The following is a 17,042-nucleotide window of genomic DNA, read 5'->3' on the forward strand; positions in this document are numbered from 1 at the left end:
CTTGCTTCCTTCCTTCCTTCCTTCCTTTCTTCCTTCCTTCCTTTCTTTTTTATCTCCCTTCCTGTTGTTGTTCTAGTAAAAATTCAAGGATTCCTGGACAAAACAAAACTCAACTGGTATTAATGTTGTCATCTCAGTTTCATAACCAGCCTCATATGGCTGCGTTGGTACCGTACTTAGCTGAAACACATGCGTGGACAAAAAATGGCTTTGAAAAACCACCAGATGCTTGAAATTTCCTAAACCATGAATTAATAAATAAATGAAGTTAATGTGCGAATTTCCTTAATCTAAAATGTGTTAAAATTTATAAGATCATTAAACTACCATGACTAATGTAACAATGAGGTGGACTCTATTCGTGCCCGTTATTTTAGGCCGTCACGCAACGCTCCTTATCAAGAAGAGAAGCTTGCGTGACGACCCTGATGAGTCGAAGCTTTTGTTTACAGCTAGGAGGAACGAACCGCCCCTGGAAAGGGTACTAATTTCTCGCAGGCAACCCCAAGTTTCTCCAAAGATTTTTTTGTTTTGAAGAGCAGAAATTCTTGGACATGATACGATGACTGAAACTACAATAACCAGGAATCACTGGCTTCACTGACTTTCGAGTCGATGGTCCGACGCCCTTAACCATTTTAAACACCTACGCTACACAACTGGCACTTTGAGTTATTTTTTTTTTAAATAACTAAAGCTTGTTAAATGGTTAATGCTTGCTTAATTATGTGAAGGGGAAAGAACGCTTTACTTTTTAGGACGTTTTCCGGAGACATCGCGGTATTTCGGAACTGGAGTTAGCAATGGAAAGTAGCTCCGACGGACAAGTTCAAAGAATTGTAAGACAATAAACAACGCACCATTCCTTACATTAAATTACATCACTAAACTTTCAGTGTAGTCAGACGCTGTTTAAAAAGTGAGCATTTCTGAGTCACGGCTATTAAATAAAAAGATTTAAAAGGTGTTAAAATTTATAAATTGTAATGTTTGCGACAGCTAATGCACGTGTAAACGATGAAAGCTTAAAGAACAATAACAGACATTATTGACTTCTCAGGTATTACAGGTTAATAACCCACTATAGTGCGAACAGATATCATTATAATATGAACTGTTTAAAATATTATGACGTCATTGAGCTATCCGTTAAACAGCGCATTTGTTCATTAAATTTTACCTAAACACTGGGACTTAGACATTTGTACAAAGCACCAGACTTGTTTGTTAACATCTGACATATGAACTCGTGTATGAATTACTAAAGTGCGACCATTTAAATATAATATGCCGTAAGAACGGGCTCTAAATTGAAACTCTTCAGTATAACCTTTCAAACAGAAGCTAAAAACGATACTTCCTTGTGGCACTGTTGAATTTTCAGTTTTAGGGACCGTTCATTTCTTGTGCGATGCCCAAAGGTGGTGGGTTTGTTTTTTTGTTTGTTTGTCTGTTTCTTTTTTGAGTTATTTATTTATTTATTTTTGGGGGATGGGGGGGTTGGGCATGTGAAATAAAGGCTCGCCTAAAATAAGGGGCGGTTTTTTTGTTTGTTTGTTTTTGTTTTTGTTTTATTTTGTTCTTTCTGTTTTTCTTTTTTTTTTGGGGGGGGGGGGGGGTGGGTGTGAAATGAAGGCTCATCTTCAATTTGGATAAAGAGCTCATCTCCATGTTAATTACTGTTGTTTTTATCGATTTGTTTATCAGAGTGAACAAATGTTTGCGTTTGGCTTCTTTCGCTTGTTTCGAGCCTTGCGTCTCGTGAAGCTACTCAACCAGGGGTCTGGGATCAAGACTCTTCTGTGGACCTTTATCAAGTCTTTCCAGGTGAGCCTAACTGATAATGCACTTCGTGACTAGGCCCCAGTCGCGTGCAATGTAAGAGATGTTTTCCAATTTCCCTACAATTCTCGATGATTCATTACGATAGTTACCACAGCAAATAATAAACAGGAGGAGAAGGAGGAGGCAGCGTGGTCGAGTGGTTAGTGATCCAGACTTGAAATCCGGAGGTCCCGGGTTCAAGTCCCACTCTGACCGCTAGGTGGAGTTGTTTCTCGGTAGCCCCTAGTTCAACTCCTCGGCTGCACTTGTAAATAGGCAGCTGGTCTGCTTCCTGCCAGTTGGGATTTTAACCATGTTAAAATGCTTCCCTGCTTCCTGCCAGTTGGGATTTTAACCATGTTTTTTTCATTTCTCTTTTCAATATAAACACTGCCGAGGGTAAATTAAAGGTTATAACTATTACTATTACTTAATAATAATAAATGACCCCTGCGCGGTTAGCTGTGACCTAAACGGCTGGAAATGGAGCCTGTAGAAGTGGTAAGCTGTCTTCTTCCCCAAGGATAAAACCTAATTGTCATCCGTTTGACATTCTTTACGAAGTCTGCAAAATGTTTGTTGTACATTTCTGTTTCGTGCTGGTTACATGAATAATTCACAGTTCCCAACTCACATGTTTACAGTTCGAATACCTGCAAAACATGCTGGACAAAATTATGCTCCTAGAACTAAACGAGAAAACAGTTTTAAAACGGCGACGCGACGAAGCACAAAGTTCAAACCACCAAAAAAAAAAAAAGATATACTAAACATGAACTAATTTAACTTAAAAGAACTGTTCGGCGCTAATTCAGCGTTCAGCTATCGGCTTGCTCACAAGATTGCTCACAATTGTTTTCAAGATGGCGGACGTCCAGCTTGGTCACGTGCCTTGTATGCTTGGTACCAGTCTGCACCGAGCGCAAACCCCGCGAAACCATGGGGCAGTTATTAGAAGACAGTTTAAACGGTGTTTAACAAGACCACGTTCTAAGCCATCTTCAAATTTGCCAACAGTCATATCTAAACATTGTCTGCTGTTGACGGTAGCAAGAAGGCTTGCATCCCAGACTAGGAAACTATTTATCTACTTAAAATAAACCACTTATGAACAGATTTGGAGGCCCAGAGATTGTCTTAAGCCGCGGCCTAAGTTAGACTCTGGCGGAAAGTTGTGTGTGGCAGTCAGGTATTTTGTGATCTATTCGTCCAGCTGCGTTTACCCGTTTGTCTTATTTCTGTTTTCTTTTTATGACAGGCTTTACCATATGTAGCTCTTCTGATCGTCATGATGTTCTTTATTTATGCTGTAATTGGAATGCAGGTAAGTCCAGCTCGGTTTAAACTCCCACTTGAGAAATAATAGAGACAGGTCCGCTTTTTCATTTTTGATGACCTTGCAATCAAGTCGAAATAGAGGCGTTGATTTAATGTTTAAAACGCGAGCAGCAGTGTTTTATCGGGATTTAAAGCCACGAGGCGCAGCCGAGTGGTTTTAGACCTGATAAAACACGTGCTGCGAGTTTTTTGAACGGCTTCAAAAACATTCCTGGAAAAGCGTGTGTCAAGAGAGTTCATAACAATGATGCTTTTGTCAACGTTGGAAATTAGCATACGAGAAAAACACCGCATACTAATGAGGAGTGTTTTATCAGCTGATAAAGCACCGCATACTAATAAGGAGGAGGTTTTATCGGTTTTTAAAACCACTGCACGTGATGATTTATTGACCATTTGATAGGTCAATGGGCTTATAAATTATTAATGAGTTTTTGAAGTTAACAGTAACCCTACTGGGCCGGGTTGTTCGAAAGCCGATTAACGCTAATCCACGATTAAAAGTTAACCGAGGTTTTCAACTCACTCATTAAGGATGGTTTTAAAGGCTCGTTTTGATCTGATGGTTACGAAAAGTCTAAGGCAAAACTGAGGGGCAAAAATCTTTTGGAGAAATCCTTACGGATTAGTAAATATACTTGAATCAAAGTTCACGTTAACCCATGATTAGCTTAATCGGGCTTTGAACAACTCGGCCCTGGTGCATAGAAACTGGTGTTGATTATTTTTCGCTCTGGATGGCTACGATGGAAAGGGATTGTAACTTTTAAAAAAATGGCCAATTTTTCCAAGTTCTTCCTGTGCATTTTGGAGTAAATGCTAAAACGGATAACAGTTAATTTTTCTTGTCATATTTTTCTCCCTGTGCTCTAAGAGCAATTTCATGTACGAGAAGAGGTTCTTTGTCAAATATTTGAGCAGTTTTGATCGACATGCGGCAATATTTCTGTGACAGTGCTTCTTTAAGATGCGTCAGTTTTATTTTCACCCTGCACTGATTTACTGTTATTTATAGCCAATCCGTTTTCACGTGCTTGGCACGTTTTGCATGGTTTATGGTCACGTGTTGCATGTGTTTTGGTCACTTGTTGGATGGTTTTTGGTCACGTGTTGCATGTGTTTTTGTGTTTTGATTGGTTCTTATAGAGTGTTTTCACATGACGTCACAACGGCCATGTTGGTGTCCCAAAACAAAGAAATGGCGGCCATGTTGGTGTCCCAAACTAAACCTCTGGGAATTGAACTCTATTTTTGTGCAAATACTTTCTTTTGTTTCAGTAAACCAATATAGCCAGTAGTCACGTGAATGAAAACACTCTATTGCTTCTTTGTTTTCGATGTTAACAGTTATTATTAAGCTAACATTCATTGTATTCCTGCAGATGTTTGGCCGTATCGCTCTGGATCCTGACACAGAAATAAACAGAAACAACAACTTCCAGACCTTCCCTCATTCGCTTATGGTGCTTTTCAGGTAAAGAAAAACTCACTTTTCTCCCTGCCTCCCCCCTCCCCCCCGACCACAGACACTCAGTGAAAAGTGTACGATTTCAGACAGCTCCTCCCTCCCCCCCCCCCCCCCCTCCCCTCCTCGCGGGAAGCCTTCTGAACAGGAATTCGGCCTCATCCTTGGAGTTGGAGCGGGAAATTGGAAATTTGCGCGAAAAATATTCCTTGCCGACTTTTCATCGCCAAATTGACCCCCCACCCCCCGTTGTCACTCTTTCCTCGTCCCCACCATCCGCTCCCGGGTATCCGAGGGTGTTCTAGTGCCTGTCAAACAGTTTGGTAGTAATATCCCTTTTTTTCATCGACCGTTTATAATCCATAGATTCACAACCGCCAAGTATCTATTATGCTCATTTTTCCTTCTCCTTTTTCTTCTTCTTAGGTCGGCCACTGGAGAAAACTGGCAGCAAATCATGTTATCGTGTAGGAATCGCGATGATGTGAAGTGTGACGCCATGGCAGACCCGCAGGAAGACTCGGGTCTCTGTGGCTCTGACTTCGCTTACTTCTATTTCGTGTCATTTTACTCCATCTGCTCTTTCTTGGTAAGAAAGTATACAGTGAGGGAGCGTTTACGTGTCTTTATTGGATCGCAATGTAATATTTCGTGTTTTATCGGAAATTAAAATCACGAGGCGCAGCCGAGTGGTTTTAGACCCGATAAAACACGTGCTGCGAGTTTTTTGAACGGCTTCAAAAACATTCCTGGAAAAGCGTGTGTCAAGAGAGTTCATAACAATTATACTTTTGTGAACGTTGGAAATTAGCATACGAGAAAAACATTAAACACTGCATACTAATAAGGAGGAGGTTTTATCGGGTGTTAAAACCACTGCACGTGATGTTTTATCGACCATTTGATAGGTCAATGGGCTTATGAATTATTAATGAGTTTTTGAAGTTATATTCCGTTTTCATTATTGGTTGTGTGGTTGGCACAAAATTTTGCCATAAACAAACTGCTTACCTGACCTGAATGATGAAAGTCCGAGAGTTTGATGGTGAGAGAGTATGGTAACATCGAAAATTGTTTTCCCTTATCTGTCACATTACAAAGTAACTAATTTTTCTGCCTTTTCCTAAAAGAAAAATTGCCCGTTCCGAAGTTCAAATGGAGAGTGAGACGAGTTTTTAAATTTTAATTTAACCAGAAATTGGAGTCCATCACAAGAAAGATCACACTAAAATTAGTCAGTTTACCAAGTTTGAGGTTCTGTTGTTAGATTGCAACCTTGCAAGACTTTGTATGGATTTGGGACTGGACGCCATCTCAGAATTAGAGACATTTGTATGAAATTTGGGCGACCTTTGACAAGTCACAGCCTGGTTACCAAACTTTTTAAACTTACTAATTTTTATGTGGCTTTCAAAAATTGGAAAAATTAGAGACTGTATGGATTTAGGAGACCTTTGACAGGTCACAGCCTGGGTACTACGCAATGAAACGTAACCAAACTTGGTAAACTTACCAATTTTTATGTGATCTTTCTGGCGATGGGGTTCATTTCTTCATGTGACGCAGTCTGAACAATGTGTAAACTAGGATCCAGTACCTTTATGAACTTCGAAACGGTCAATTTGGAAGTAATATGTCAAAAACGAGGGCGAGTGCTTTATCACGGGTTCCAAATACCGAGAAACAGATGCGGCCTCGTGCTTTCATCTGTTTCGAGGTATTTGGAACCCGTGATAAAGCATGAAGCCCGAGTTTTTGACATGTCTTCTCAAATGAAACAATAAGAAATTAATCTCATTAAAATGCAAATGTTTGATCTCAGATGAAAAACATGTTTCATCTCAGATGAAAACCTGATGGTGTTTCATCTGGTGTTTCATTGGGGTATCAAGATTCATCCACCTGACTGAAATGGAGGTCATTTATTGGCTTTTGACTGCATGAATTATTAATGAGTTTGAGAAGTTTGGTTTCACTCATTAGGACCATTCCTTTGCACTGAGATGAGTGTGAACAATATTTGGGCTATAAATGAAATTTTCCTTTGTTTTAGATCATAAACTTGTTCGTTGCTGTGATCATGGACAATTTTGACTATCTGACACGTGATTGGTCAATTCTCGGGCCACATCATCTGGACGAGTACGTGAGGGTCTGGTCCGAGTATGATCCCGAGGCTCGAGGCTGCGTAAAACATGTGGACATTGTCACCGTGCTGAAGAGAATAGCACCACCACTGGGATTTGGCAAGTTCTGTCCTCACAGGGAAGCATGCAAGGTAAACACCACTTCAAAAAGATTGATGGGTTGGTATGGGGGTGGGGAAAACTATCCCTGGGATGTGGAAAGTTCTGTCCGCACAGGGAAGCATGCAAGGTGAACACCGCTTCAAAAAAGGTCTACGAATTGGTATGGGGGCGGGGAAAAATATCCCTGGTATTCAAAGCTAAAACCTACTGAAAAAACGTCATTCCTGGGGTCTCTCCACGGGACGGGAAGAAGAGAGAACCTGGGATTGAGATTGTCATTGAAGACAACTTCAAAGAGTCATTCCCGGACGTTTTGCCACAGTATTCACTAGTGTTTGTACTGGGAATATTGTATTTTAACCGGAGGAGGGGAGGGGAAGGACAGGGGTACGGCGCTGGCACAACCCCCCCCTCCCCCCCCCCCCCCCCCGTCCGGTCTAGATACTCATAGGGTTCTAATTATAATGCTTGAAGGTAAAGGAAGTGAGAAACTGTAGAGATACAGGAGCGAATATCCCACCTTGGTCTGGTGAGAAAGCGTTTCACCTGAGACTGGGAAAATTTTCCTTGTTGAAGGTTTCAGTGCAGTGTTTGGAGAAATACTAACACAAGGGCGATTGAGAATGATGTATTATTCTAGAAAGTGACACAGGCATACTCGGAGAAAGGAAATCCGAGTGCTCCTATCAGGAGTCGAACCTAAGACCTTCCGATTACTAGTCTGGATGCTCTATCACTGAGCTACAGGAGACTCTTGGGAGCTAAGCCCATTAAACTAGGTTCATGCGACAAACATCCTGCATACTGCTAGGATTGGAATGTCAATGTGTGGCATAGCTCGACATGCTCCTAGAATCGTAAGAAGATTGTGGTGCCGGGCAGCATTTTCCTTGCATGACGGATTTGAAATTCAAAACTCAGAATATGCTTGTGCTACAAATTGAAAATTGTTGCAATTCTCAACAAAATTTTGGCGTCGGGCAGTGTTTCCCAAGCACGCCAAACTTAAAATCCGAAGTGCTTCTTTAGAATATGCTTGTGCTACAAATTGAAAAGTGCTGTAATTCTCAACTCCTTTGTATTTCTGAACTTTTTTCTACAGCGCTTGGTCACCATGAATATGCCGCTGACTAAAGATGGAATGGTAGATTTCAATGCTACCCTTTTTGGACTCGTTCGATCTTCTCTCAACATTAAGAAACCTGAGGGTAAGATAACTTTAACTCTGTTATAAATCTAGTCGCGAAATAAAAACGTTTGAATTCTCAAAGATGGGTGTATCTTACCTCTGAGTTGTAAAAACTGCCTTGAAATGTTTTTGGCGCTGCATACTAACTAGAAATAGTTCACACTACAGCTGCCCCCGCTATTTCAAGCTAATCTGTTATAAATCATTCATCTGCGATGTGATGCTCATGCGAGAAGAATTTGATTTCGGAAAATGATGTGGTGACATTTCGCACCTTTACATCCGACAAGATTGGTTTGAAATCAAAGAAAATCTGGTAAGTAATTAGCGGGCAAAAAGACAAAGATTACACAATGCCATTGGAGATTGTAAAGCATTTAGCGATTATAATGTTAGAGCGGTTTTCAACACCGAATGTACCTGCTCTTGCCTGCTCTTGTTAATTGTACAGACTGTTTTGCAGTCTTGTCTAGCGATAGCTGAAAGCGACGTGAGACAAGCTGCAAAATGTCCATTTGGTGTATTTTGACCCAAAATGATTATTTATTTATTTATTTTATTGTTATAACTTTTTTTTTTTTTTTTTTTTTTTTTTTTTGAAGGGAAAGGATCAATCGACAAAGCTAACGAAGAAGTCCGAAATATTATTCTCCGAATCTGGCCCAAGACTTCAATGCAGCTCTTAGACAAAGTAGTCCAGCCTCCTGGAGTGCGTGAGTAGTTGGTTTCCTTTCTTGGCAAAGGGATGGGAGGGTGGGAAATAATTGTAGAATTGACTTGGGGGTAAGGTGGAGGTGTGTAAAATTTTCAAACTTTCCAGCGTTTTGGCCTTTGATATTTCCAGTTTAGTCAAAACATTGCGCCAGTTTTGTTTCCGACGGATCAAAATACTTGTGCAAAACCTTGTCAGTCGAGGCTGGATTCTAAAGCGACATCTGGCTCGCGCGCACTCCACGCACTTACGTCATCCGTGCGTGATTTTCTAAAACAAAGGCCTTGTTCTTTATAAACAAACAAACATGTCGAGGAGTTTTGACCCGATCTCACGTGGCACTTAACACATGAAATGATAAATTTGTTTTGTCAACACAGGAGATGACGTCACAGTGGGCAAGTTCTATGCAACGTACTTGATTCAAGAATATTTCCGGCGTTTCAAAGCGAGACAGAAGGCTCAAGACGAGGCTAATGACGTCTCTGGAAACAGCACTATGGCTTTGCAGGTGAGTGACCGTTGTGTGCCTTGTCGTAGTAATGCTAGACTCAAAATCATCTGCAATTAAACTGGAAGGATTTGAAACTGGACGAATGCAGCTGAAATATGAGAGTAGGGATGGCACAGTGGTGAGAGCTCTCGCCTCCCACCAATGTGGCCCGGGTTCGATACCGAGTTTGTCGTTGGTTCTCGTCCTTGTTCCGAGAGGTTTATGTCTGGGTACTCCGGTTTTCCCCTTTCCTCAAAAACCAACATTTCCAAATTCCAATGCGATCTGGATTATTGTCAAGCACTTTATCATGAGCCTCTGGCTCGGGAGATTGGGCAAGCACTCCCCGTGTTATTGACATTAAATTTGATTATTTATTTATTTATTTCTGTTTTTGTTATTGTTTATTTAAATATGACAAAACCACAAAGACATTTGTACTAAAGTAGATCGCGAAACTCGATACTCGGAAACGCACTGAAAACTTGGTTATTAAGCGCCCAACGGCGAGGCAAATCTTGCCGTTTCTCCACTTTGTCATTAAGCACAGGGTGCTGTCTCTTTTGCAGAGCTTCAATAGGGAAAGGGAAGCCCCGTGCCCGCTCCCGCTCCCCCCCGCTCCCCCCCCCCTCCTTCCTTTAGGGCAGACGCGTCTCTTGCGTCCGAAGTTTGACCTGTTCAGCAGCAGATTCGCTTTCCCCAGAACTCACCCCCCTCCTCCCCGCTTTCTTTTTCAGTTTCCGTGTCCATTTTCCGCTATCTTCATAGTCTGCTTAACCCTTTAAGATCAAATAGTTTCAAGCATGCAAGTTCTCCTCACAGTATCACACCCAGCTCAAGCATTCAAGCATAATGGTAATGGTAATGCATTTATATACCGCATTTTCTATTCATTTATATATTCAAATGCGGTTTACATCAGCATATGTCCAGTAGCGACCTCATCCTACCCACCCAACCCATGAAATCATGGAACAGCACAAAGACCAGACCAGCACACCAGGAACTCCGTGCCCTACTCTTTGCGATTAGTGTCTGGGTTCTTTAACGTCCCACAGGGTTATGAACATTGAAGTGTTGTGAGACGGGGCCTACGGTTTATCGTCCTTATCCGAGAAGACTAGAAAGTCTAACCATTTGCAGATGTTTTTACAAAGGCAGCACTTATCCGAGAAGACTAGAAAGTCTAACCATTTGCAGATGTTTTTACAAAGGCAGCACTTTCTCCTCAGTTATTTAAAGACCCCGAGTGTTGGTCCGGCCGGGGTTTGAACCCACGACCTCCCGCACGGTAGTCCGATGCTCAATCAACTGAGCTAACCGGTCGGCGGTATAACAAATTCTCCTAACTAGTTCCATAAGAAAAATAAGAAGGACAGTGAGGATAATATTTATGTTGATATTAGTAGAGCTTGTAGGGTTAAGCTCTTACCTCCGTTTCTAGGCGGGTCTACGGACACTGCACGGGCTTGGACCACAGCTACGCCGCGCTATTTCTGGTCAGCTGGGAAGTGACGACGATGAGTTGTTCTTGAAGGAAGACGTATCTCAAAGAGCCCAGGTAAACCTCAAGAACTCAATGTTCAGAGGAGTTTTTCAGCTGAATTGTGGCGCTTTATTATGTCACTCTCAGGCTCAAAAGAACCACCAAAGGAGAAAACGGCTCAGTAGCTTTCATTTGAATGGTCACACTTTAGGATTTCATCCACAGATTCAAACTTAGAACCACCTTGTACAGCATGATAAACAACAACACAGGAAAGTACTGCTCAGTAGCTTTTATTTCAATGGTCACACTTTAGGATTTCATCTACAGACTCAACAGTTAGAACCACCTTGTACAGCGTAATAAACAGCACCACAGGAAAGTACTGCTCAGTAGCTTTCATTTGAATGATCACACTTTAGGATTTGATCTACAGAGTCAAAAATTAGAACCACCTTGTGCAGCATAATAAACAGCACTACATGAAAGTACTGCACAGTAGCTTTTATTTCAATGGTCACACTTTAGGATTTCATCCACAGACTCAAAAGTTAGAACTACCTTGTACAGCATAATAAACAGCACCGCAGGAAAGTACTGCTCAGTAGCTTTCATTTGAATGGTCACACTTTAGAATTTTATCCACTGACTCAAAGTTAGAACCACCTTGTACGGCATAATAAATAAAATAATAATAAAATAAATAATAAATAGGAATTTCAGTGGATTCCACGGGGTACCTCAATTACGGGATTACCTCTTTCTAACCGAGTTCGAGGTCTAAATCAACGGGAAAAAAACGAGGATCGGTAACTTATAGTACGGACCGAGAAAACGAGGTTAGTAAGATATTAATTATATCTCTGAGGTTAATCGGGCGCGCGGGAAAGGAAACTTTCAAATTTAGCAGGCCGCACAGTGAGATACGGCCCCCAAAATTGACCACCAATAAACAGCATTACAGGAAAGTAAGGTCCGTTTGCATTTTACGATTTTGTGCGTTTGGAGGAAAGTTAGAACCAGCTTCTGTCTTCATATACTAAAGTTTGTCTGCTGAGACTTAGATGAGAACCATAAAACGTGTCTCAGCAATTGCCCGTGCCGGAGTTCGAATGGAGACTGGGGACGAGTTTCTCAATTTTCATTCAATCAGAAATTGTGTCCATCACAAGAAAGATCACATTTAATTAGTCAGTTTACCAAGTTCACGTTCTGTCGTTAGATTGCAACCATGTAGAGGCTTTCAAACATCGGGGAAGTTTGAGACTTTGTATGGATTTGTGGTCGAACGCCATCTCAGAATTAGAGACATTTGTATGGAAATTGGGCGGCCTTTGACAGGTCACAGCCTGGTTAACAAACTCGGTGAACTTACTAATTTTTATGTGATCTTTCTGGTGATGGGGTTCATTTCCTCATATAACGTAAATCCTCTATTAAGCCCTCCCTCTCTAATACCCCCCCCCCCCCCTTTTCAGAGGAAGAAAGTTATTAACCCTCCTCTCTTTTAAGTTCCCCCCCCCCCCCCCCCCTTATTCTTCACAACCAAATTACATGCATTACAGGTACGGTATTCAGTTTTTAACATTTCGATTTAGCTTATCGTTTTGTTTAGGTTATCATTGTACCATTTACAATTTTTTTACTTCATAAATTTAAAGGTTCCCACAAGTGAATAAAAATGTTGAAAATAACTTGTACAACAAGTATGATCTTACTTAACTCTCCGTATGAGACAGTCATTGTCCTGGTCCAAAACAGGAAGGAGGGAAGCGTAACTCTAGTCTGTTTCTTCCTTTTTTTTTTCTTTGCTACCGGTAATGTTTCGCTAAATTAAATAAGCCTCCCCTCTCAAATAAGTCCCCCTCTCTATCAAGCCTCCCCCCACTCTCAAACGTGCTTGAAATAAACAGTCCCCCGGGGGCTTAATAGAGGATTTACGGTAACGCAATTTGAACAATGTGTAAACTAGGAACCAGTCCCTTTATGAACTTCGGAACAGGCAATTGACTCTAAAAGGGAATGTGTTGTGTGACTATTGATTCTATTTCTGTCTTTCCATAGCACAAGAGTTTCTGGGAGAGTCTTAAAAATGCGGTATCCGCGTCGCCGCGTCACAGGTAATAGAAACGCAGTGTTTTAAAATGGCAGGGCTAGTTTCTTTCTCGTATGTGTTTTGGAACTGTTTAAATGTTAGCGTTTTCCTATTAAATGTTTTATAGCTTCTGACCACTTCGTTTGGATCTTTTACACCTTTTTCCTTAAACTGCGTGACTACTAAACACTTCTATTTATTACGCGACCATCATGTAATCTCGTCCCTAAGTAGGCAAAGTCGTGCATTCCCCATGTCACGCAGTCTTAACTAACTTACGTGATCGTCACGCAATATCCTTTCTTGTGTGTGACGAGTCACCACTGAACACTCGTATCTTGTCACTTACAATTTTACAATTTGGTTGTATTTATCATGAGTTAGCAAGATTTGTTTGGAGTAATTTAATGCGTTGTTTTCGTTTCTTTTGGTACAGTTTTCGTCGACCAGCTTCTTTCCGCCTGTCTACTCTTCTGGGGAGGAATGAAAATGCCATAGAAACGAAGAAAAAGAGCTCGTCGATGTCGAATCTTACTGAAAAAATGGTAGGCGAAGGAAATATCATTGAATACAAATGTCGGCAATTCTTGAAAATGCGCTACGCAGACACGGCAAGCATGCAGTGTTTCTCTACGGTTTGACAACCTTTTTGTTGTGGTTTAATTTTGTGCTTGTTTCCCTCGTTTTGTTGGTAATAAGTATAAAGCGAAGGAAAATAAAAAGTAAATCAATTACAAAATTTAACTACAACATTGACATGTTTTCCCGCGCTTCAGATCGGTTGCATTTATTCCCGTGCTTGGTACCGGTTGCACGTTTCCCGCGCTCCAGAACGGTTACATCTTTTCCCGCGCTTGCATACTGGTGGTACGTTTTTACGCACTTGGTATCGGTTTCACGTTTTCCCGCGCTTGGCAGCAGCCAAGGTGCTTTACCGCGCTTTCCGACCTATTTTGATTCATTGGTCCATTTTGCTGATTATGATTGGCTAAATGTAATTGAGACATTTTGTGCTTATTTAGAACATATCAGATGTGCTTAGAAGTTGAGTTGTATAATTGGATTGCCCCTACCGTAAAAAGATTTACCACAGTTTTTCTTTTCGTTCTAATTGCAGAAAACCACTATGTTCAACGACCAAACGTTTTTAGTTCCGGGCACATCAGCGGACGAAAATGCGAACGAAAGCGAGGCCGAGAAGCCCCGCATTGAACTTCCTTCAAAAGACCCGGATGATCCGAGATCTTTCTGTGCCAGTAAAGGGCACGCTAACATCAAGGCTGCAAGGAGCTTGCCTTTAGATGCGGAAAGGGGTAATATACATGGGCCAATAAGTTACTTGAGACAACGCAGCAGGAGTGAAACATTAGGACTACCGAGGCGGCCTTCTTCAGGCGACGTTTCGTACATACGTCACGAGGTCGAGCGAGACAGAACGGAAAGTGTGAGGAACCTCCTTGAAGACGCGCTCGTTGACGAAGGAATATCGATTACCCTGGACGATCCCCTTATTCGTGTTGCCGAAAAGGAAATCGCCGAAGCTTTCGACGTTTCCGAAGATGAACTTCATGCAGCTGCCGAACGAATATTAGCGGAAACAAACGATTACGATCGTGATTCGTACACCGAGGAGGAAGACCTCGGCGACGATCAGGCCACGATCGAGGCTGACAGTGCCCGAAACTCGCCGAATGTGTCTCTTCGGTGGTCTGGTGGACTTCAAAGTGTGCCTGATACCGAGTTAGTGATTACGGATCTGTAATGAATGTAACTGACACAAGGCTGAGATGACGAAAGGAAATTTCAAGGCCTATTGAAGAATGCACTCTAAGCACGTGACCTTGGTGCGGTCATGCTACTGGCTTGAAAAGGTCCACGTGACAGCCCGACAAAGCTGGTTTGCCAGCGATGTCGTCGACACTATGAAAAGTGTTTCACGATGGCGAAGCACTGTCAAGCCGTTTTGGCGAGCAGCGTATCGCGTTCTGCTTTTGGGACGTCTGCTTTTAAAGAGTACTAGACCTTCATGGTCATGACATTGGAAACCAAACGTACAAATAGTAGATATCTGGTTTAGCTAGTCTTTTATATAAGGTATTCCCTTTTAATCCAAGTTAAAATATCTTGCAGTAGTATCGAACATCATAACGTACCGGCTTCGGATTGTAGGCTATTGTCTGAAACATTTTAGACGTTTAGACACTTGAAATAATTTTATGCCGCTTGATCTTTTTTAGACAACTCACGCAGCGAGTTCAATATAGGCCAAATTTAAGCAATACGGAACACTTTCCTCGTTCCTGTAAAGAAATCAGCAACTGTTTTGGAATTAGACTTCTTCCAAACTCGCGAACTAGACATTTTTATCTCCCTTAGCCGAAAAGAAACTATTTGGCATTGACTATATTTTTTTTGAAGCCCGGCTTTAAACCAATCATTGTTCGTGTTAGATAAACGCTAGGTTATTTTCTTTGTTTTATTTACTACATTGTTTCGTTTGAACGTGTTTGTGTCGTTATGGTGTTTTGCTGGACGAAAGTTAGTTTTGTTTTATTTATTTTGTGTGAAATGGTACAAAACTAAAAGCTTTTATTTTATTTACATTATTTTTACGATTTGTTTTTTACTAAAAAAAAATGTGCTTAGAATTTAGTAAAAAAAAGAAATGCATTGAGATTTTTGTGAATAATAATTTTAAGTCGTTGTTGCGAGGTCGACCAATTTTCGCTTTCACCTGCCCAGGAACAAATCTAAAATCTTTTCTTAAGTGAGAAACGCTCACACCTTAAAGTAATATAGGAAAATTTGTTTAACTCGCGATAACCGTTTTTATAAGAAGAAATTAAAAGCAAAAAAAAAGTATGTTAAAAAGGATTCCGTGAAACATCAACTTTTTTAATAGAAAACCAAGCGAGACTCCGATATGAATTTCAGCTTTGAATGTGGCGCAAATTTCTCTGATTAGAAGTTTACTCTCGATCAGCTTTCTCAGCTATAACAATACGAAAATTAGAGGAAAACGAAATTCCGATTACACTTGCATCATTTTAAGGTTATAACAAAGAGCTGATTTAAAAAAACAGAGACCGAGCAGTAGATAACGAAATAAAAAAATCTAATTCGTTCACTCATTGTATAATTTCACCGATAAGCTCAAGCACCTTGTACAGCATAATAAACAGCACCACAGGAAAGTACTACTCAGTAGCTTTCATTTGAATGGTCACACTTCAGGATTTCATCCACAGACTCAAAAGCTAGAACCACCTTGTACAGCATAACAAACAGCACCACAGGAAAGTACTGCTCAGTAGCTTTCATTTAATTGGTCACACTTTAGGATTTCATCCACAGACTCAAAAGTTAGCACCATCTTGTACAGCGTAATCATAAACAGCACCACAGGAAAGTACTGCTCAGTAACTTTCATTTGAATGGTCACACTTTATAAGTTTTATGGAAAACTCGTAAAATTTAGAGGCACCTTGTACAGCAAAATAAACATTACCAAATAAAGTACTGCTAAATTGCTGACAAAGCCTTCGAAAGTTGGAACCATCTTAGAACAAGTGCTCAAATACAAAATTTGCAATTTATGTATACTTTAAAGTGCATGTATACAGTAGTTGTTGGCCGAAGTTGTACAAGCTGTGTGAACGTCCGTTTTGCCTTGTAAAAGCTAAAGTATTCAGTTTTGGAAAGTTTACGATATTCAACACCTAAATGACCTATTAATAGGAAGACAATATTTTTCTAGCCGTGATATATTTATGCCACTTGAAAGCAGGAAGGTATATAGTAGATCTTAGAAAAGATTTGTATTGTATTGTAGAGCGATTTTTTACCAGGTTGTAAATAGAGATTTTAATTTTTTATAAGAAAGGTCCGCGAGCCTGCAAGGCAACGTATAATGAAAAATGCTGAAAATATGAGAATTAATCCGCAAATAAATAGAGAATATTTTGAACGAAGATCTGCGTTGTGGTAAATATAAAAAAGCGAATACTGCGGTCGCTTCAGTCAGCTCGACGCGTTCCCATGAACGTTGAACTCGTCAAACCTGTTTGGAGAGTTGGAGAAACACGCGAGTGTTACACGCTTTTGCCTATTGCGCATGCGTGTTACAATTATACCTGAACGAACATGACTTCTAATTGAAGCGTTTGACCCCATCAAGTCACAACTCTCTGA

General features: G+C 40.8%; 1 protein-coding gene and 1 long non-coding RNA gene across 3 annotated transcripts in view; one reads left to right on the forward strand and one right to left on the reverse strand.

Moving 5' to 3' along the window:
• LOC146478919 (voltage-dependent L-type calcium channel subunit alpha-1D-like) overlaps positions 1–16,822 on the forward strand; it is a 47,897-nt gene extending 31,075 nt beyond the window's left edge. The window contains exons 34-46 of one of the 2 annotated variants that reach the window (XM_085111624.1): positions 759–839; positions 1,708–1,827; positions 3,083–3,148; positions 4,545–4,636; positions 5,054–5,216; positions 6,681–6,905; positions 7,979–8,084; positions 8,668–8,778; positions 9,158–9,288; positions 10,715–10,831; positions 12,821–12,876; positions 13,288–13,396; positions 13,969–16,822. In XM_085111624.1, the coding sequence (XP_084967750.1) occupies positions 759–839; positions 1,708–1,827; positions 3,083–3,148; positions 4,545–4,636; positions 5,054–5,216; positions 6,681–6,905; positions 7,979–8,084; positions 8,668–8,778; positions 9,158–9,288; positions 10,715–10,831; positions 12,821–12,876; positions 13,288–13,396; positions 13,969–14,613 (2,022 nt within the window). In that variant the 3' untranslated portion in view covers positions 14,614–16,822. The remainder of the gene's footprint in view (positions 1–758; positions 840–1,707; positions 1,828–3,082; positions 3,149–4,544; positions 4,637–5,053; positions 5,217–6,680; positions 6,906–7,978; positions 8,085–8,667; positions 8,779–9,157; positions 9,289–10,714; positions 10,832–12,820; positions 12,877–13,287; positions 13,397–13,968) is intronic. The other variant, XM_085111625.1, reaches the window with a different exon arrangement.
• On the reverse strand, positions 6,348–6,601 carry LOC146478920 (uncharacterized). Its single transcript, XR_014865064.1, has 2 exons — positions 6,459–6,601; positions 6,348–6,420 (listed from the first exon to the last, which is right to left on the reverse strand). It is a non-coding gene; the product is annotated as an uncharacterized LOC146478920 (long non-coding RNA).
• Positions 16,823–17,042: the final 220 nt, after the last annotated feature.

This window comes from Pavona decussata, unplaced genomic scaffold (genome assembly GCF_977016875.1).
Source record: "Pavona decussata unplaced genomic scaffold, jaPavDecu1.1 SCAFFOLD_62, whole genome shotgun sequence".
NCBI lineage: Eukaryota > Metazoa > Cnidaria > Anthozoa > Scleractinia > Agariciidae > Pavona > Pavona decussata.